This window comes from Sminthopsis crassicaudata, chromosome 3, assembly GCF_048593235.1.
Source record: "Sminthopsis crassicaudata isolate SCR6 chromosome 3, ASM4859323v1, whole genome shotgun sequence".
NCBI classification, from domain to species: Eukaryota; Metazoa; Chordata; class Mammalia; order Dasyuromorphia; family Dasyuridae; genus Sminthopsis; species Sminthopsis crassicaudata.
In genome coordinates, this window is record NC_133619.1 from 303,306,563 (window position 1) to 303,329,171 (window position 22,609).

A 22,609-nucleotide genomic window follows, 5' to 3' on the forward strand; every position below is an offset into this window, starting at 1 on the left:
CATGTTAGCATTGCTTCTGCAACTTATGGTTAGTTGTGTGAGTTATAGATAAGCAAATGACTTGCTATGGGTTACATGATTAGTTTATTTTGTAGTCAGGGCTTAACATATCTTTCTGACTCTAAGGCCAGCTCTTTATCTACTATATCCATGGAGCTACTCCATAACACAGTGATAAATACTCCATTGCATACTGATAAAATGATATTCATTTATTTTTAAAATGCTTAAAATTGGAAAAATTGTGATGCTCGCATATTAAAAAACTGCTTCTTGGATATTGAAATAGACTACTAGGAATTATGAGCATATTGAAAATAATATTTTGCTAAGTGGTACCTAGAGCTTTGAATAAGCAACATTCTAAAATATATATATATATATAATTTAGTCTTAAGGAATAGCTATTACACTGGCAAAATCTGTCACATTAAGCACAATTTTTAAAATATTTGTATAAGAGAATCAATTTAAAAATTCATGATCAATTCATTTGAGTTTTTGTTGTTATTGATGTTGTTGAAGGAAAGAACACCCCACACTTAACAACAAATTTATTTGAGTTCAGATATGAAATAGATTTGGAAAGAAAAGGAAAGGCTTTACCAGGAAGCATAAATATTGTAGGTGTGGTCAAGATGCAGTCATCTAAAACAAAGTTCTTACTGAAAGCATATGTGACTGAAAAATGAAATCAATTAAATTTGACTTAATTTATAAAAATATGCTTTTAATTATTAATTTCTTGCCCCTTTAGGAATATAGCAGAGAATTAAAGTGGACATGCTATAGGAGTACAATGAGAGATTTGATTCAAATGTTCCCTTAAGCATATTTGTTTTGTACTCTGATGTGTATGAGAGCATTTTGACTCCAGATTTATTAGTGAAAGAGAGATTTACATTTAAAACTAATAAAACAACATCAGGAAACTTTAGGAAAACGGGTAAAGGTGTATAATACTAGAACAAATGACATCATACCTAGAAGACAATAATAATGATAAAAATTGTGAGGAGAAATGATGCTACTCCTGAAGATCCAATTTTAATTGGATATTGTCTTTCCCTTACCCCAGTCTTAGGATGAGGAAAAGGTACAAATAAAAGAGATACCATTACCTAAAGTTGTCTTTGGTTGCTTGATTCTAATAGTATTTTCTTCTGGGACTGCATTAAAACAAACACATTCATTGCATAGAAACCAAAATTCAACCTTTGTTGTGACATATACGTATGGAATTACTATTCATTATTTGATCTAAGCAAGATTTTATAGAAAATGTGACTAAAATTATACTTTTATACAATTATAATTTTAAATTAGAGCCTATATATTAGTTTGGAATAAAGTATCCTTTTAAAACTGTGCTTACAAAATACACAAGCACTGCTTTGCCATGTGTTCTTGAAAACAGATTGGGTTACAGAATCTCCAAAATACACTAACAAAAATGAGATGTTTATAGCAATTGAATTACATTATTGAGCAGACTGCATAGATGTGTACAGAAGGTTGTTGAAAGCCCAATGATATCCTTGCTTCCATGCATAGACCATTCACTAATTCAAAGCAGAGGATTCAGAATCTCTTGAGAGATTTCAGATGATCAAAAGAACAATGAGTTTTATACTACTATAACATATATGTCACTATAGTGGCAAAGTGCTGTGTAGAGTTAGACCTTCAAACAAGTAGGCCTGTTTTTGTTTTGTTTTGTTTTGTTTTGTGTTGATTTTTTTGTGTGAACATTTTTCTAAGGAAGTCTCAGGGTGAGAAGTCTGAACTGACCTTAGCTCAGCATATAATGATGTAGTTATACATAATATTTATATGATGATTTAAGGCTTGCAAAATATTTTACATGGGTTATCTTATTTGATTCTCAAAAAAACCTCATGAGGCAAGTATTATAATTAAATCTATTTTATAGATGTGGAAAATAAGTCTGAAACTCTAGCTAGTAAGGTCTGAGGCAGGATTCAAACTTACATCTTCTTGAATACAAATACTTTCCTCTATCACTGCACCATCTATCTTCCTGTGAAGGATCAGTTTGTTAAGACCTTGCATTGGGTCTGTCAATTGGATCAACTAGTTAGTTAGATATTTTGAAGTTAGAATTTCATTAGAAAAGTAATAACATGGAGCAGCTAGGTGGCGCAGTACATAGAGCACCAGCCTTGAATTCAGGAGAGCCACAGTTCAAATAGGATCTCAGACACTTAGCACTTCCTAGCTGTGTGACCCTAGGCAAGTCACTTAACCCCAGCCTCAGAAAAAGGAAAAAAAAAAGAAAATTAATAATAACATAAAGCATGTGATATACTTCAGAACTATATCCTAGAATAAATTCCCATAAGCTTATTTTGGTGGAATTTAAGATTAATGTTATTTTTTATTTACCCTTCCCTCCAACTTATTAATTTTTTTAGATTAATTTTCTGGGGGGAAAATTATGTTTGTGTCAAATTTGTCCATTGTATAGATTTTATACTTCATAGTTATGAAAGCTAAAAAAAGAGATGATTTTTCTTAAATTTAGTTGCTAGACAACAGAATTATCTGATTACACATTTTGTACCCAAATGTTTTACCATAGGTGGTTGGAGATATAACAGGACTCAGGGATGGCTGAGGTGAAGAAGAAATGTGTCTTTCTGTGGGAGCTGAAAAAAAGATGAAAGGTTATATTCTTTAGATTGCAAATGAGATATAAGGTTTGAGACGCAGAATCCAAGAATCTTAGAGGTTCCATTTTACAGATGAAGAAACTGGGACTCTGAGAATTTAAATGGCTAGCCAAAGTCACAAAGCTGGTAGGTTTCAGGGATAGGAATAAAAATCAAGTGTTCTGGCTCTCAGTATTTATTATTTCCCCAGGATCTATTCTCAAGTCTGTAATACAAATTAAATTATTTGTAGTTATTATTCATATTCAGAGTACCCTCTGGTATAGCAAAGTGGGGGTAATTCTGAAGAATATAATGTTGACAGCACTGCCAAAGCAATAGAAATAGAGAAAGAAATGTCGGCTTTAGCTTCACTCAACACAACTGCAGAAAAAAAGTAAAGGAAGTCTATAGGAAAAAAGCTTAAAGATAGGGATTCTTAACTTGTTTGTGTCATGAACCCCTTTGGCAATGTGGTTAAGCCTAAGGATCTCTTCTCAGAGTAATATTTTTAAATGCATATGATGAAATACATAGGATTACAAAGAAAACCAATGCTGTTTAAGTACATTTATCAGTCCCCAAATGAAGAATGTCAACTTAGAGTAACTTCATTATGTTCATTTTCTGGTTAATCATATAGCACAGTAACTACATTTAAGGATGAACTGAGTCTTCACAGAAAAAAAAGGGGGTGAGTTTTAGTGCAAATAATCGGTTTCAAGAAATAATAATTTTAGTGGTGAGATGAGATGGCAAGATTATGCTTTTGGAGAATGGTAGTCATTTTTCCGATGAGCAGAGAAAACCAATAAAAGCATTCATTTAAGTGAGCATTGTTATATATTGTCACACATGACAATGTGATTTTAGTGGACTGCATCAAATAATTTTTAAATGTAAAAGATGAGCATTGACATGGTATTATTTCTATTAGTTTGCTCTTTTCTTACTGATCTATTAAATTCAGCTCTGTGACCCCAAGAACTTTCAATGCAATAAATAGTATGCTCTCTGAAACTAGAGAGGGAAAAGAATTGCTACTTTGTCACTGTCACAATTTTCTGTTTGTGTCTAATTTATGAACCAGTTACAGTGCAGAAGAGGGAAACTGATAAATATGCAGACATGGGTTCTATCAGTATCTTTGCTCAATTCTTCCTTATTTTTCAAAAGGCTACAGATGTACTATGTACTATGAACCTAAAAAGATCTTCCTTTGGTAAATTTATCTGAGGTTCCTTTCAACTTACAAATGAGGGAAGGACTGTCTGTGTTTAAAAATTCTTTTCTTCCCATAATTGTAGAAAATGGGGCCATAGTGGAAAACTTGAATTCTGCAATATAATCTCAGAACTCAAGGGAGAGATTAGACATTATTTTCTTTCTTATCTGGTCTTGTTGACCTAAATTCTGGATTCCACTTTTCTTTTTTGTTAAAATGAGAAGCATAGGAAATAATGTGCCCAGGATTCACATGGCTAAGTTTTTTTCACTTTATAGAATGAAAGGGGCTGGACATATCCTCTCTGTTCAGGAAGCTCCCTCTATCAGTACAGGTCAGCATCTTCTGTTACTTAAAATCTTAGAGCTGAATAGAGCATCAAGTCTCTTTGCCCAAGGTCACTCTGACAGTATGTCAAAGCAAGGTCTTCCAAGCTTTTGAGTCAGCTCTCTATCCATTATGCTACACTGATTCTCATTTGCTGTACTGTTAGAGTAAAAGTATTTTTTAATTCTAAGACAAATACTATTAACTGAAGAGTTATAAATGCTATAAATTCTGTTCTAGCTGCATCATGTTAGTAGATACACAACTATTAACAAACTTCTTTATCAGACCAACATGTGGAATACAATGTGATCTTAAACAAGTACAAAAAAATTTGCAATTTATTCTCTAACCACCAGTTCCTATATTACATTTCAGTCAAGAGTGAAATTAAATGCATTTGACTTAAATACAAGATAAGGTATTTACCAGGTAGAGTTGGTGATGCATGTGGTCTTGGTGATATTTTCGGTTTTGAAGTGACAGGTCGGGAAACTTTAGTAGCTGAAAAAATGAACTTTATCATGAATTGTCTTGATATCAGTGTATTATAGTCATGTTTAACAACAAACATGTTATGTCTTAAACCTAAAATGGATTTTAAGAAAATATTATTGATGTGCAATTCAGATGATGAAAGATTAAGCCTTGGGTAAAATTTTTGGAGGTTTCATAGAGTTATTCTGGATGCTCAGGGAAAACAAAGTCTGAGAAGCTACAAGACTGAGTCATTATAGAAGGATGAAGAATCACCAACTGGTTTTGATTCAAAATATACAGAAAATGATTTTCAAAGAGAGGCCTTTTATCTCTGGATAGAAACACCAGCCCCTTTACATTTATCCATATTTCTTCTTGACTGAAGATATTAAAGAGTTAAAAGTCATTTTTAGCAAAAGAAAAAAATAAAGTTTTAGAAAACCAACAATATTAAAATTCACAATTTATGAAATTACACAATTCTTGGGACAGTAAAAGGTAAAACCATTTCTACACATTATGGCTGTTACTTTGTGGGATTCATTTACTTTTGATGTCATTGATCTAAGGTAGAAACTTCATCTCCTAAACGATTCTTGGAAAGCCTCCCTAGAGGCAGTGGGATATTAAGCCCGCCACTATGTATTGGAGTCTTCCTGACTAAGGCTGTTCAGTTATCCACTCAGCCAGGCTGCCTCTATAATTTGAGGAACTGTTAAATTATACACTAAGGAGAGTGATGGAGAGAGAAATTTTTGCCTGTTCATTAGGGTTCAAGGTTAATATAATTTTCACTTTATAGACTATATCATACTTTAAGAGAGACAGGATGGATTTGAGGGTAGAGAACTTGCCTTAATGTTGAGAAGATCTGAGATGCTGGGTTTAAACTAGTATCTGATGCATACTAGTTATATAGATCTATATGATTCAATTAATCTTTTACAGCATCTTAGAACTTTCTAAGGCTTTAAATCAACAACCACTTGACTGACACTGAGACAAAGTTTACTATACTACTACAATACTTTGAAGTGGATAAATATTTAGTCAACTTAGAGAATTTCCTTGTTATTTCTGCTCCAGTGACACATATATACACATAAATACTTAAAATATTTGGGCTATTTAATCTAATTTTCTTATTGCTTGCTTCAGTAAAAGTCATGTTTATATAAAACTTGGATTATAGGATTTCTTGATTGAACTTTGGCCTTGTGGTCTAATTTTTCCTTGAAATACTAGTGGACAATTGACTTCAAATTTCTTTGAGTACATTCTATTGATAAATCATTTTTGTTTAAATATAATAATTTCTTATTTCATCTACTTCCAGGATACAATAAGAGCTACTATTTACACAGTGCTGTCAGATTTGCAAAATACTTTACAAAATTATTTCATTTGATCCACAAAATTATCCTATTAGTTAGGTGCAATTGAGGCTGAGAGGCTGAATAATTGCTTAGGAAACTGGAACTAGTAGGTGTTGGAGATGGGATTTGAACTCAAGTTTTCCTGACTTCAAATTCATGATTCTATCTCTTATTCCAAGCTGTCTTTACATATAAATGAAAGATTCTGATTAGCAGAACTTGTGAAGCCATAGTTTGCATTTATTTTTGCTAAATATTATTTAGGCTGTTTATTATAGAAACATAGATGTGAATTATAGAATATATATTTTTTTCATTTTAAACATATGGCATTTCTCTCCCTTCTCTCATAGAATGTATTGTTAAAGGAACACATTTTAGAGTGCCTCTTTGCAAAATCCAATTAAAATATGAAAAGGAATAAACAATTTTAAGACAGATAAAATTCTATTTATATATAATTTATGTATGATGGTCTAATTTCAGATAAAAATGAACTATATTCTTCTTATGTATAGCATACACATGCTGATCTTTCCTAGGCTGTATCTTGCCTCCTGAATATATCTGTATAATTGAATCCATTTAAAGTGCATAATGTTGTGGGAAGTCAGTTCCAATCAGATCATGCTATTCCCCTTGGAATGGAAAAGTCTTAATTCTCCTGATTATTTTTCAATAAATAGCATGGTTATATTTTTGTTTTCATACACTGATGGAGAAAGTCACTTATGGTATAGTAGCCTGCAGAAAGAAAACATATGAATCATTTAGGGGCAAGGAGTCTCTGTAAATCACTCAATGGCATTTAGCATAGCTGCCAAGCTCAAAAAATTTTGAGGTTGAAAAGATTTTCCATAGTAGATGCTAGGGGCACTGGTCATGTCAGGATTGGTAAAGTCTCAGAAAAGCTCCATCATTACAGTCTGGCAATCACTGTGATATTTCAGAGCCAGATCCTTTAAAAATTAAAAAAAACCCCAAAAACCAAAAAAAACCTTATTCATTCCCCAGTGAAGTTGCTTAAGACTGTTTCAGAAACTGAATGATAAATAATTTATTAGAATTTATTGGAAATATGCTAAAAAAGGACCATGTAAATCTGGAACTGAACCATTATGCTATTTAAGAAACAATATACAACAATGGAAAAAATAGCAAGGTCTTGATTTACTAGTCTAACTTTTTTTTTGAGAACAGAAAAAATTAAAAGTAAAGCTTAAAAGATACTGCAAGCAAAATTGATCTCAGCTGTTTCTGTGTATCTCATTTATTTTCATTTTATTAAATATGGAATTTTGATATCTACTATCTTGAATTTTCCTCAGTAGTCTACTTTTTCTTCTCTCATTTTCTAGTAGATAATTTATAATATTTTAATCATTTCTATTTTACTTTTTGCCTTTTATCTGGATGCCAATCTCATTCCTTCTTTTATATATTATGTTGTATCCTTTGTTTCTTTTTAAATTTTTTTTTTCATCTCAGTTTCCTTACTTGTAAAATTATGGATTCATGGTAGGTGATATTCAAGTTTTCTTTCAGTTCTAATACGTTGTAATTTATTTATCTGGCCAAATAACTTTAACTATTTTTTATAGTTCTCTCTATTTGTGACAAAATATTTCTTATTCTTTGTCTTTTTCTTCATTGTGTTTAGTTATGCTATTTTTTCTAGTAAACTTTTAAAAAATGTAATAGAATACTTTTCAAATTAACTATGCAATTCAGGAGCCATTAGGAATGATTAGCCAGAAGTGTTGTCTAAAATATTACTGTCTACTGTGAGCACATAACAAAAAAAGTTGTTTTACTGAAAAATTAATTATTCATAACATTTCTTTCAGAAGTTTCTTCATCTTATTACCAGAATGATCATATTCTATTTGTGGATCTGAGATTAAGGCATTATAGTGAAGGCACTTGCAAATGGGGGTTAACCATGGAAGTTCCAAATTCATAATGCTGCAACTCCCTGCTTCCTGGGCTACTTTAAAGCTTAAATAAAATAATGTATATAAAGCACTTTGCAAATCTTTAACTGCTATATAAATAGCAATTATTTTTATCTTTGTCCTTATTTTTCACCTATATTTTGTTGGTTTCCATTCTGATAATGACTTTATTCCCTGAGCCTTTTACTATAATCTTATTGAGTTCAAGAAATGTTTATAGAAAAATAGAAGTGTGCTGGTTTAAATTTCTTGAGGGGGGGAGGGGAAAGTATGTGTACACATTTTAAAGCTTGATTTACATCATTAACAATTTCTTAAATCTTGACCTAACAAAAAACCATGGACAAAAATAATTAGGTAAAGGCCATAAATGATGTGAGACAGGAAATTATAAAAAAAGTAATAGGAACAGAATGGTTTTTGATCAGGCAAGGATAATCCTGGTTCTTTTAAAAACTTCTACTTGACTTAAAATCTATTATCCAATAATAACTATGTAACAAATAGTGCAACAAATAGATCTACTAATAGCTTTCATTTTCTTTTAAAATCAAGGCTCATTAAATTACTGAGCAAAAAATAATCTGCTCAAAGGAAAAAAAAATCAAACCAAATCCTCCCCTCCCCTCTTTTAATTCAATAGAATAGAACACTTACACACTGACTCAAACCCTGCTGTCCCAAACCCTGCTGAAATGTGAAATTATACATTTACCAGGTTTGACTGAAGTTGGGGTTGTTTTCATTTTGGGTGGAGCATGTGTTGTCTGTTTTGGAGCTGAAAAGAAAAAGACACAAGTTGAACTCCACGTTCAGAAACTGCTAAATTACAAGGGACCTTCATATCACTGTCCTGCAGAGGATAAAAGCTTTATATGAGTAACAGAAATGGAAGAAAAATAAACACAAACAGAAGTTACATTTTGAGTAAGTATATATGAGTATTTGACTTGAGGGAAATTGTTAAGGACCAGGCCTAAGTGACCAGGCAGGTCAATACTCTGAGAGCTTCCACAGCTGTGAATCATAGCACTTGAAGGAGTTACAAAGCAGTCTTCATAGATGTTCCTTGTGGATTGGGAATGAAATAATTTGGAGGCAAGAGGAAAGAGGAGAGAAAGCAACTGCCTCTCAGTCTCCTTGTATCATCCTCATCATCCTCATCCTTTCACATAAAGAGATCCATTCTATAGGTCTGAGTTAGATCTCCAGCAGCCACAGGCAGGTGGCTCCCACATCACAACAGGAAGTCATGGTGGAATTCCAAGACAGTCAATTTTAAATTTAGTTTGCAGAAACACAAAAGAAGAGTTGGTAATAATGGGTGTATCAGGTTGTTCCTTATACAGCTTCCAGACTTTCAAAGTAGAGAGATGAGCTACTTGAAGTGTGATTATATTTAAATTCTTAATGAGATATCAACTTGCCAAATCATATTCCCAAAGTAAAAGTCAATAGTGCAAATGAATATAATATTGAGCATCTGCAATTCTGGATACTTATCATGGAATAAAAAGGAAAAAAAAGCCTCTGAGGGAGTATTATTACATTGTGTTGCTGTTCATCATCCAAGCACTAAAATGTTCCAGGAAAAATTCTGTGAAAAACTAAAATAAACCTTTAATAATAAAATAAAATGTAAATATTCCATGGGAGAAGGTGGAAAATAGGCTGGTATTTCTACTACTTTAAAAAAATTCTTTAATATGTGTATACTGGATATCACTAGGGACAAACAATAGTAGTCACATTTATTAAGTTTTAGGAAATTTTTTTTTGAGATATTTTTTAGGAGTGTGGGGATTGAACTTATGGACCCAATCCCACTGCTATTTTCAGTAGTGAATTGATTTGACTTACTTTGTTTCCAACCTGAACTAGCTTGTCCCTCCTTAGGCAACCTGGTTGCTTCCATTCCTAGGAGCTTATACTGTGGGCACACAGAGGGTTCTGGGGTTATTCAACTCAGAATTTCTGAACTCACGCAATCCATTAGCCTCAGCTTCACTAGTAGGAGCCTCTACAGGCATATACCACTATGCTTAGCCTTGTTGTTCAATTGTCTCAGTCATTTCCCACTTTTTGTGCCTATATTTGGGGTTTTCTTGGCAAAAGTACTGGAGTGGTTTGGCTTTTCCTTTGCCAGTTCATTTTACGGATGAGGAAACTAAGACAAACAGGGTCTCCTAGCTAATAACTATTTAAGGGCATATTTGACTTCAGGAAGATGACTCTTCTTAACTTCAGGTCTAGTATTCTTCTGTCCACTACATCAACTGGCTGTCAATTGTCAAACCATGGATTCCACAGTATTTTAGAACTTTTTCATGTATTCTCCCACCAGATTCATTAACATTTTATAGGATAAGGAAAAATACCATTTTGTCAGAATATATTATTAGCAAGAACCTGTATTTTCAAATGATCACAAGAATACATCATATTTCCTCATTAGTAAATATTCCTATAGCTAATGAAAAGTTCTTCAAAATCTCTTCTTAATTCATCTTCACAGTATATTTATGATGGATTAGTAGCTAAATTATATGCATGGACAGAAGAGATATTTACAAAGTGGATAGAGATATAGGTACAGAAAATGAGATCCCCTATTGTTAGCCCTTTGTGGATCATAGAGTTTTTCCATCCCTATGGATTGCCTCAAAGACTCATCTCACATGCTGAAATACAACATAACATATTTACCAGGTTTTGTCTGTGGTGCATCTGGCTTGGGCAGTGCTAAAGTTTTGGAAGGCACAGGTGTTGTCTCTATGGAAGCTGCAAAAAAGTACCCTATGTTATTGGAGGGTAAAACATTACAAAGAATGAATAGTGATGGGTTTGTGGAATGACAAGTGATTTCTTGCAAAGCATATTCTTGAATAAGGTAGCATCTTAATTTTTCTCAAACAGCACCCAAATAAACCAAGACCATTTGGGCAAGTTCTTAGACTCTTGGGGTCTTAATTTCCTAATCTATAATCCTCTGGCTTGAAGCCCTTCCAACCTGGCATTTTTGGCCTTTCTGGAAGTTTTTGTTCTTTATATAGTCCACATATTATAAGATCCAGTAACTCTGTATTATTGTTTTCTATTCCTTGTTTTCCTTGTCCAAGACATCTCCCAACTCTGTGCAGTTTCTCTTTTCTCTCTTTACTTCCTGACTTCCTTTAAATCTTAACTAAAATCCCATTTTCTGCTGGAAATCCCCAAATTCCTCTTCATCCTACTGCCATTCCCCTATTGATTATTTCCTATTTATCCTGTATATAGGCTTGTTCGTAGGTATTTGCATGTTGTCTCCCCATTAGATTTCAAGCAGCTAAGAAGGAGGTGACTGTCTTTATCTTTTTGTATCTGTAGTGCTTATCATTGTGCCTGGCATATAGTTAATTCTTAATAAATGTTTGATGATTTGTGAAATTATAACTAGATGATTTTAAGACATCTTCCAGATCTAAATTTATAATGTATACACCTAAAGATTATATTCGGAAAGAAGACTTTTTTTTGGGGGGGGGAGGGTGATGCGGTTGGGGATAATGACTTGTCTAGCATGTGTCTGAGGTCAAATTTGAACTCAGTCCTCTTGACTTCAGGGTCAGTACTCTAACTGCTTGCCATCTATCTGCCTCAGGAAGTGAATACTTTTGTGAGCCTTGTTTTCTATCCTCCCTATCCCATCCCCATCACAACATGAAACATTTAACTTCTTAAAACAATGATAAATAGAAAAAAGAAATAATGGTTAAGCAAACACAATTGAGGATGAGGTAATCATGCATATGACTGAGAAGCATAACCATTTGTGCAGTTAAGGAAGAAAAAAAATGAAATAAACCAACTGGTTTGAATGCAAAGAATTGTGCAACATGAGGAAGAGTAACCAAAGGGATGGGAGCTCTAGAGCAGCACTGGTATTTAAAGCCATGTTTTAGGTTAGACAGTTGCACTACTTTAATGCAAAACCATGGCTTTATTACGTTTTTGAAGGGAGAGGAAGTTGTTAATGACGATGTGATGAATATGAAACCTAAAAAAGAAAATGAAGTTTTGGAAAAGAAGGTGATGTCACAAGATAGATTTGCAATGAGAAAGAATCTGAAATGGCAATGGTGATGATGAGAAAGAAAGGAATGGGGAAAGTACATGGGAATTAGCCACTGAAGATACCTCATTACCTATTGTTTCCATGGGTGGCTCAGATACATATGTAATAGATTCGAAGACTGTATGAAAAACAAAGAATAGCAATTAAAAAAGATACAGTGATGGCACCAGCTGATAAGAATCACACCTTTAAAGAATAAAAATTTTTACTCCCCCCAAAAATTACTAATAGTTTTATCAACTGGAAAACTTTTATATTGGATATTTATTTTATTCTTATAAACTAAAAAGAGAAAAAAGAAGAAAAATTCACTCTAAATAATTGATATTTGAACAAATATATGATTTTCTTCACTGTCCCTTTTTTCAAAGAGCTTACAATCTGATCTTGTAGGGAAGAATAATTTTCCAATATAATTGGATTTTGAAAACAGTGTATGATATTTACTTAAAATTTGAAGGGGGTGAAATAATACATCTGTTTCTTATTCATATCAACAACTATGATTATTTCAAATTCATGCTAGCTTGCATGCAATCTATCATTCCAATGCTTTGTAAGTAAGAAAAAGACACAGATTTGCTATTTGAAATTCAAGTTATGAATAAACATCATTACTATAAAACATATAGATCCAATTATATTGGAATATAATTCCTGTAGTAAGCTACAAATTCCTTCAAGAGCATGTTTTACATTTCATACATATCTGTATCCTCAAGAGTAGTGTTGTCTATATGTAATTGAGAAAAAAAGAGAAAAAGGAGTACTGGTGTCACATTAAAAAAGAAACAGGGGTAAGTACTCAATATATATTTAGTTTTATAATGCAATGTTATCTAAAATATAATGTTTTGTTGTATTTTTATTTATTTTATTAAATACTTCCCAATTGCATTTCAATTTAGTTCAACAAATGTTTGACACCTCTGCCGAAGAGCAGCTGACATATAAAAGGCTCTCTTTGTTGAACAAATGAAAATAATTCATTTACCAGCTTTGGTTTGTTGCTCATCAGGACTCTGTGATGTTTTGGGTATATGATGTACATAATGTGTTCCTGCTGGAGCTAGAGGGAAAAAAGTCTTGTGTTACTCTAGTGTTAGTCATGAGAGTCCATTAGTTAATAGGAGAAGGGTACCAAACATATCCTCATCATGGCCGCCATGTTTTTAGGATAAAACCGTCACTAATTAGACATTAAAAACAAAGGTACCTATAAGGACAATAACTATTAATGTAATATATGAAGAACACAAGTTAAGATGTGCAAAAGAATGTGTAGGAAACCATGGTGCTGTAGATGATTGCTGTGAAGGACAAAGACACATGGAAGTAAGCAAGTGATAGAGCAATTTCAAACTTGTATTCACAGGATCATACATAGAGTTAGAAGAAACTTTCTAGTCCAATCCCTTCATTTTATAGAGCAGCAATTTAAAAATTTTTTAATCCCTTCACCTCTTGACACTCAAAAATGAATGAAGAACTCCATTCCTTGCCAAAGAACTTCTATTTATGGGATTATATCTACTGATGTTTACCATATTCAAAATGAAAACGTCTTCATATCATTATGAAGATAGTTTTAATCTTGCAGATCCCTCAAAAGGGCCTTAGGGATTCACAGGGGTCCTTAAATCCCACTTTGAGAATCACTGTTGTTGCAAAAATCAAGAGCTATCGATATTAAGTAACTTGTTCAAGATCACACAAGGAGTAAGCATTAGAGATAAAATATGAATCTCTGCCTCTGACTCCTGATTCAGGTCTCTTTTCCTCTATACAAGTTAAAGACAGTATTCTTAACTTATGTAGAGTTTTATTTTTTACTTATAATTTCAAGTAGAGCACATAAAGTAAGGTTAGATTTTATTGAAGAAAAAAATTGGTAAATATTTTTGGTGCTTAATGCTTAAGCAATATCTTATGAGTATTTATGTAATGTATCTCTTATTTTCTCATATTGGGAAATTCCTGTAACCATCATAGACTGCACCAACATAAATACAAGTGAATAGAAGAATGCATGCACCTTCCTAAGGCATAAAATGTTAAGTGCCCAAAATCTCACAGCAAGTAAATGCCAAGGGGAGGATTCAACTCAGCTTCCTGATTTCAAGCCCAGGTCTATAGATTATGACATGCACCCCTAGATGGGATTCTTTTTACTTATTAATGATAATTGAGAGAACAAAAATTATAGTGTGTCCACAATGTTAATTCAAATTTTAAGTAAATTCAATGACAATCAAATACAACTTTAAGAATCTAATTATATTTGAAGACACAGTATTGAAATTACTTTGAGTGCTGAACATAAAGTGAAGGTGAAATAAGCTATACAAAGGAGTGATTCCCATAGTAACAGAGAAAATGCTATCAAGATTACACAAATTATAACTAAAGATTTATTGGGCCAGCAGATATATAATGTGAAAGGTAAGATACCATATAGATGAAAAGGTCACAAAGCACAGGGACTTGAAGCAATGAGATGGAAAAGCAGAAACTTATATGATCTCCCCTCATTACCTATAGTTGCCTTTGGTGATGTAGTGCTAAATGCAACGGATTCCAGTTCTATTTTAGAAACTAGTAAAAAAAAAACAGCACAAAATAATAATCAGAAGTGAAAAGAAACATCATTACTGTAAATCAGGGCATTTTAGCTTTTTGTGTGTGGCATAGAACTTTTAAATCTGATAAAGTTTATGGAACTCTTCTCAGGATGTTTTTCAATGCACAAAATAAAATACACAAGATTCAAAGGAAGCCAATATAATAGACTAGCATTATTAATTTTAAAAAATTAACAGAGCCCAGATTAAGAACTATAAATAAAGTGCACCAATTCATTGGAGAGAAAAAGATCAAGAATTCTTTGGTGGATGAAAAATGAAACTTTTGAACTTTTGATTTAATAGCTAATCATCTCAGTTTTGTGTGATTAGTAACCTTTTATTCTCTGGCTCTTGATATGTTGTTAATCACTTAACTGGACCATAGAAACTTTAAGAATTTTGACACATAATGAACATCTCTCAGTTGCTTTGAAATTCTCCATCAACATCATTCTACTCAAACATTGCTAGTTCCACAGAACAATTCCCACAGACTAAAAGAGAGAAACTACAACCAATTGTAAAGTGGGCTGCACCAGCATCACCATCATAGACCCTTCAGGGTAGCTGCCACAAATTTTACAACCTAAGAGCTTTACAGCTTTCAATTGACTGTTTTCAAAACAATTATCACAGATTCCAAATCTTAAGAACAGACTTACTAAGGGAAGTGTTTTACTTATAAATGCAGGAACACACACACACACACACACACACACACACACACACACACACACACTCTACATTTACCAGGTTTGGTTTGAGGTACAGGTAGACTTGGAGTTGTTTTAAGCTTGGAATGTGAAGGTGACTTTGTTCGATTTTGTTTAATTGGTTTGTGAGCTAAGGGAAGAAAAAAATGTCATTACAAAGTCTAGCATTCTATCCATTCATTATAGTGTGTTGCAGGATTTTGTACAACATCCACAAAATAATGACACAAAGGAAGATATCTGGATAGATATCTTCCTTTGTGTCATTATTTTGTGGATACCAGTGGATACCATATAACCAGTTTTTTTTTTTTCCTGAGGCAATTGGGATTAAATGACTTGCCCAGGGTCTCCTCCTTTTTTAATAATAAAATTCCTAGATGATATATTTTATGCCACTTCTTGTGAACAATTCATTGGAAATAATTCAGTCCATACCACTCACCATAAGTGTTTCCTTTAGGTCTCCTGAAACATTAATTCTTTGGAAAACATCATGTTCCATTATTTCTAGCCAGACAGCACCATTAAGAAATATTAATGTTAAAAAGATGGGCTTAGAAAGCAACGGCCTGGGATCACAAAATGCATTGTTTTTAAATGAAATTCAACCTGTTCTCTTCTGGGACCAGTTTATGGCCCTCATGTTATGAATAAACCAAGATCAAGATATTTATGGACTAATACTGTCCTGTTCAATAGTATGGCATGATCTGGGCAAGATTCATTTGTCATCTATTTGATTTTCCCTGTCTGAATAAATAATCAATCTCATTTTGAGTGTCCATGAATTCATAGAAGAAATCCACAATAATCTGAGGCTTGATAGAATCATGTGGAAAACCTCCTATTTAAAGAGACGTTTAAAGGGAATCCCTTTTCTATTTCATTTCTTCACAGAATATTCTCTGAGACAATGACGAGCACATTTTGCAAGAATATGTCTCTTTGTTCTATGCTTTGGCCAAAATTGATAGAGTATTATTGGATAATTACTTTTATGCTCCTATCAGGAATTCTTAGCAAATGCATGGCAGATATTTTGTTGAAAGAGAGCCTTAAAGTTGACTATACTGAAATATGTGTGGTTTTTAAAAATGAAAATGATAATCAACAAGCAATAACCATAACAGGATTTTGTATTTATATTTTTTTCAGTCAATTGGGCGGCAGTGATATTGTGTTGTGCTTCAGAGAATGATTTGTAAAAGCCTATTTGTTTTCAAGGATTTTTTTCAAGAGTTTCTTTGTTATGTGCATAGACCATTACATTTTTTTTTTTTTTTGTCAAAATAAGGATGTAAGGATATGTGTTGGTAGTGAAGAAATACCTTTTAAGTCATTCTTCTTTCATATTAATACTATCCTTAATGTCATCATTTGGAAATTTCTCCACTTTGAGATAACTTAAAAATTACTACAGGAATTCTTTCAAAATTGCATAGTCTGTAGCATGTTTCTTCTATATATTTGGTGGTCCCATAGTTACTGATAAGAATAAGACAGTATTAAAAAATGAACAAATCTGTTCCTTTTCACTTATTTTCAATTGTTGAACTTATTTGGTTGATTTTAAAAATCAAATTAATAAGCTAAACTTACTAGAAACTGGTTGTCCGACATCTTAAATTTGAGTATTTTCTAATATAAAGAAGTTCTAATTTGTGAATTGAAATTTGCAACAGTATGGTTACAAAAGAATTTTCTCATGTTATAACTCTCACTGAATTATGTTCCCAATCCTTTCTCAATAAAGGAATCATGAATTCAAGTGAATCATTCAATATAATAATAGATTTTTGATAATAAAATATAGTTAATGAAAAATAAGTCAAAGAGAAAAGTCAAATTTACTTGAAGAGTTTTGCATAAAATACTTCTCATCATTCTCTAAAATAGCACATATGACTATTCATATTTCTGAAAGATAAGAACCATTCTTTCTATATATGTTTATACATGTTTGTGGGCTTCATATTATGTGAGTGGAATTCATATAAATAGATTATGAAATTCAATAAAATACATTATTATGAAAGCGGAGTCCAGAAAAATTTACAATAGAAGACTTAAAAATAGCCATTAAGCATACAATTCTTTTTCATTTTTATACTTGTGAACTGTTTTAAGCTTCAAAAACACTTTATAATTAAACTTATTTAGAGAGCCCTATTCTTGAAGATAAAAAGATCAATTTACCAGGTGTAATCGGTGGTTTTTCTAGGTGTGGTGATGTTTGGAAAAGATTAGTTTGCACTTCTGTGGGAACTGCAAGAAAACATCTGTGTTGTTAAAATGATCATTAGTGTAAATAACCTATGTAAATAAATGGGCATAATAACTATAAATGCATATGAATAGTCAAAGTAACTCTTGTCAAACTTGCTAAGAAATCAGTCATGGAAATACACTGTCTTAAGATAACATGATGTCAGATTCTCAGAATGGTAGCTTATAGAATGTTTCTATGTTCTGAGCAGGAAGCACTCATGTCAAGAACTAATGCAGAATTCTAAAGGCAGAACCAAGAGAAAAAACATTAGCAAGAATGAAAAAGAAAACAACACTAAAATTCAGTAGAATTAAAATCAATGCAATGATCAATCTTGAAGATTCAGAGGTACGATGATGAAATATGCCCCACACAGCTTTTCATTTTTTGAAAAATAATGACAAATAATGAAGAAAATGTTTTTTAGATTTAATCTTTTGTCTATGTACTTTTTTTCCCCCCTGAGGCAATTGGGTGGCCAAGTACTTTTGATATCTTGTCATGGATAATTTTTTTACAACACACAGAGAAGATTATCAATGGATTTTAAGAGAGGTGAATGAAAGATACAGTCATAGAAAATGATTTTTATAAATAGCAATAACAATGTAACTCTAAATACAAGTAGGGAAGAAAGCATGGGCAATTCAGCTAAGATGTAAGACCCCATCAAACCCAATGCAGATTGGTCTGATTTAATCTTGTGGTTTGAGATTGACTGGGAATCTATTTTTCAGCTGAAGTAACTGTCAACCATGGCATTCAACCATTATGTTCCCAATCCTTTCTCAATAAAGGAATCATGAACTCAGGTGAATCATTCAATACAATAATAGATTTTTGATAATAAAATATAGTTAGTGAAAAATAAGTCAAAGAGAAAAGTCAAATTTACTTCAAGAGTAATTTGCGCTGTATGTCAATTCTCCTAAATTCTCCTAAAGAGTACGGTATTAGTGAGAAAAAAAAAATTCATATATTCCTCACCAGCTCTTTGCTATTGGCCTTAAAGCCAACTGTTACTCATTCTGCTCCAATACCTAAATAACACATTTACCAGGTTTAGTTTGAGGTGCTTCAGGACTTGGTGTAGTAGTTTGGGGTAGGTCTGGGCGAGGGTGAGGGCGTGGATGTGGGCCAGGGTCTGGGCGTGGGCGTGGGCGTGGGCGCCTTGTCTTTGAAGGTACTTTGGGTGCTAGAGGAAAAAAATGCTTAGTTATTTAAGTTATTATGGCTCTAGAAACTGTAGATAGTATTACACATATGCCTGCATTTCCCAATGCTCAATAGACAACATAAAATTCATGCAATTCTTTTTAAGAATTGAGAATGAGAGGCTTAAAAGGCCTTCAAGGAATCTCATGGGAGTAAAATGAAAAAAAAAAAAAAAAGCTTGTTGGTTTATATATGTAAATAAGGCAGTTATACTCCTAATTTTGTCTGAAATTCACCCTTGGAAGAGAACATTATATAAATAAAAGCAAGAGACAGAAAAAAGACATTGATTAATTTTAAGCAGAGGGATGGGTTAGATAAATTTCCTGAAAATACACAGTACCTCAGCTTCATTAAAAACAATACTAGTGGCAGCAGTTGACTTATCTTAAGCAGTTGACTTATCTTAAGAGACTTCGACACCCTTAAGTTGAGTAAAGTAGCTGAATGGTAACATACACAATAGCATGGGAGCTTTTTAAATTTGGCCAGCCTATGAGGATGATGATGATGATGATGGATATGAGTCTTACAATGAATGAGTAGGAAAAGCACATATAATTTTATTCACTGAAAGTCAGCCATTACCTAATGTTGCTGCTGGAGTCACAGTTCTAAGGGTGGCAGGTTCTAAAGCTGGAGTAAGAACTGATATAAATAGATAAATAAATTTTTGAAAAATGAAATAGACACATAAAAATGCATGAAAGGCTAAATATTCCACTTGAATATCAACCTTATTAGAGTATAATGCTGATCCTTAAAGTATTAAAGAGTTGTATCTTTATACTTCTAAGCTGAGTAAAAGCAGACATCTGGTCTCTGAAGATATGAATAAACTATGGCTAGGTACCAATTCATCTCATAAAAGAACCACATCCCTTAAATTGTTCTAAACATTCCTATAAGGTCAGTTAGAACTTTTCCCAGATTGCTAGTGATCTGATGCCAGCTGACATGGAAAACTTCTTTGGAAAAATCCTTTTGATTTCTACCTATTAAATACTTTGAGAGAGAAAATGACAAATAAGGAGAGATTGGTATTTTAATTTCTGAAGGATTTTATTCCATTAATTTTTTTGCTTGTGGGGATAGGGTATTCTTTCTGTCCACTAACTACTGAAGTGATTATTGAACATATCAAGGATGGAGGCAAATGTGTGCTTTTCTTTCATAAATAACTTAGCACTTTCTTGTTCATCCTTTTACTTCACATAGCCAGTCCAACAATTGTAGAGAGCTTTATGAAATAAATGGCAATTAAGGATGAGGTGAAAAGAACAGAAAAAAATTTTTGTTCACCAATTATGAATACAATGCCCCAATTTTGTGAGGAAGAAAGGAGGAAAAGAAAAGAAAAGATAAGGAGGTTGGGCAAAGAAGAGGAATCAAAGACGAAGAGATTGAAGTACAAGTACATTTGCTATTTCTCAGAAATGTTATAATGTTTACAAAATATCCAGCTATTATAATCATTTCCCCCTCTTGTAGGAAGTTCAGAAAACACATCAAGTGTTTAGAAATCTGGATTGATTACAATCCAGACATACTGGTTACTGATGTCAGCCATCTAAAACAAAAGATTTTATTTTGCTCAAAAAAGAAGACTTTTTACCAGAATTGGTTTGTGGTTTCTCTGGTTTCACTGTAGTTTTAGGTCTAGGACGCTTTCGATGAGAAGGTTTTGTTTTTATTTTAGCTGAAGAAAGAAAATAGTTGGATTATTTCATTGGTCAAAGTTAAGAATGCTAAGATGATACAAAGACCTCCATTACATAGGAATATTGATCATAGCTTTTAGAAAAATATGATTGGAAGGGTCATATCCTTTTATTTAAGGTTTAATTTCCTTATTCCAGTTGTGTTTAAAGAAATATTCATTTCTTCTTCATAAGAAGAAAGAAAGAAGAAGAGAAGCTTTTAAAAAATTGCTTCATCTTTTTGATATTTGGTAGAAAACTTTTGAGGGGAGGAGAGGAAGATAGCTTTTTTGATTTATCTATTTGATTTGAATAAAATCAAGATGTAATAGAAGAACAAAATGGGAATTTTAGCTTAATTGAGATTTCAGATTTAGCTAAATTTTAATCATCTTCTCAAGAGTGAAAAGCTACAATGTTTAGTTGTTGTTTTTTTTTTTTTAACATAAGCCCTAATTATTAAGTTGACAATCAAAGAAATAAACTTGACCAAGAACCAGGAAAATATGTGGAGGGGATAGTTGGAAAATAAAGTTAAAAAAGAATATACTAGTCTTTAGAAAGCTTCTGATTAATTTTCCACTTGAATAATAATGAGATATAACTTGCTTTCAAGCCATTTTTTTGGAAGTATGAAATTGAACTCAATAGTGAAAGCAAAGTACATATAACATCTGAATAGAGGGGGCTAGGGCACAAAAGTACAGAGATAGAACACTCAGTATTATTAATTGTATAACCCTGTGCAGATCACTTAAACTTGGTTTGCCTTAGTTTCTTCCTTTGTACAATGGCCTCTATTTCCAAATGTTGTTGTCTGGATCAAATCAGATAATATTTTAAAGTACTTAATACTCTATTTAAATACTAGCTAGTATTATAGGAAGGAATTGTTTTTATTCAATTAAAAAAAAAATCACAAAGCATCACGGTTTTGAAAAAGAGGCCAATTGGCCAACTTCATTTGGAACTCAGTTTTAGGAAGCAATTTTTTTTTTTTTGCCCCAGACAGATATATTTTTTATGACTTCATGTGATGGCTAATTTTAACTATGTATTAGAGAACGAAGATGGCCTCCATGTGTGATTGTCGTAGGCTCTTTTTAAACGGTAAATATATTGAGTCTTCCTTTTCAATAGTAATTTTAAAATAGACAGAAAAGAGGTTCATGGCAACCTCCCAGATAAAAAGGCCTCCTATCAGGGACAGAGAAATAAGTAGGAGAAGCATACAAAACCAACTGGTAAGGAGTTCCAATGTACAATTACCTAATGTTGTTGTTGGAGAATGAGTTATTATAACTGTCCCTGGTCCTGGGGCTGCAATAGAAACAAGTAGTTTTTACAAAGTACAGATGTCCAGTTTTTCATAGAATTACTTTTACTTTATATTTGAGCTCTTAGTAGAGGTCATTGGAGGGTTTTTCAATGAACTCTCAATTCAATGGCAAAGTGAATGTAATTCATCAAAATTATACTTTCTAGTTTTTGATGAACCGTTTCCAAGATAGTTCCCATTAATCACAGGAATGCAGCCAAGCAACCAAAATGTCCAAAAATGAAGATGCTAAGATGAAGAGAATTCATGGCATGATCAACACAAATGATGCATGGTTTTTCTAAGTTACTTTCCACATATAAGCCCCAACTCTGAGTTATTCAAGCAGATAATGATGATAAAACAAAGATATATGCTATAGCAGGATGACAGAAAATTTTAGCCATATCATGGAGCTTCCCTGAATAGTCTTCTTTTAATTGTTAGTTATCATTACCAATAAATAGTCCTAAGAATGATGCAAAGCCAACATGGGATTTGGGGGAAACCCCATCTATGACCCATGACTGCAGAGGTGAAAAGGAAAAGCTGTGATAGACATTCATTCATGTTTTACCTATTGTTGTTACCATGGTATCAGTTTTGAATGTTGACGAT

The 22,609-nt window shown here is 32.6% G+C and overlaps 1 protein-coding gene across 11 annotated transcripts in view; it reads right to left on the bottom strand.

The window, feature by feature from the left end:
* The window catches only part of ABI3BP (ABI family member 3 binding protein), a 267,293-nt gene that overhangs the window by 62,004 nt on the left and 182,680 nt on the right, over positions 1–22,609 (bottom strand). For 4 of the 11 annotated variants that reach the window (XM_074301038.1, XM_074301034.1, XM_074301035.1 and 1 more), the window contains exons 15-21: positions 13,144–13,218; positions 12,220–12,267; positions 10,742–10,816; positions 8,751–8,813; positions 4,654–4,728; positions 2,598–2,669; positions 1,122–1,169 (exon numbers count right to left, since the gene is read on the bottom strand). In XM_074301038.1, coding sequence (XP_074157139.1) covers positions 1,122–1,169; positions 2,598–2,669; positions 4,654–4,728; positions 8,751–8,813; positions 10,742–10,816; positions 12,220–12,267; positions 13,144–13,218 — 456 coding nt within the window. The remainder of the gene's footprint in view (positions 1–1,121; positions 1,170–2,597; positions 2,670–4,653; positions 4,729–8,750; positions 8,814–10,741; positions 10,817–12,219; positions 12,268–13,143; positions 13,219–22,609) is intronic. The other 7 variants (XR_012488058.1, XM_074301043.1, XM_074301042.1 and 4 more) reach the window with 4 other exon arrangements.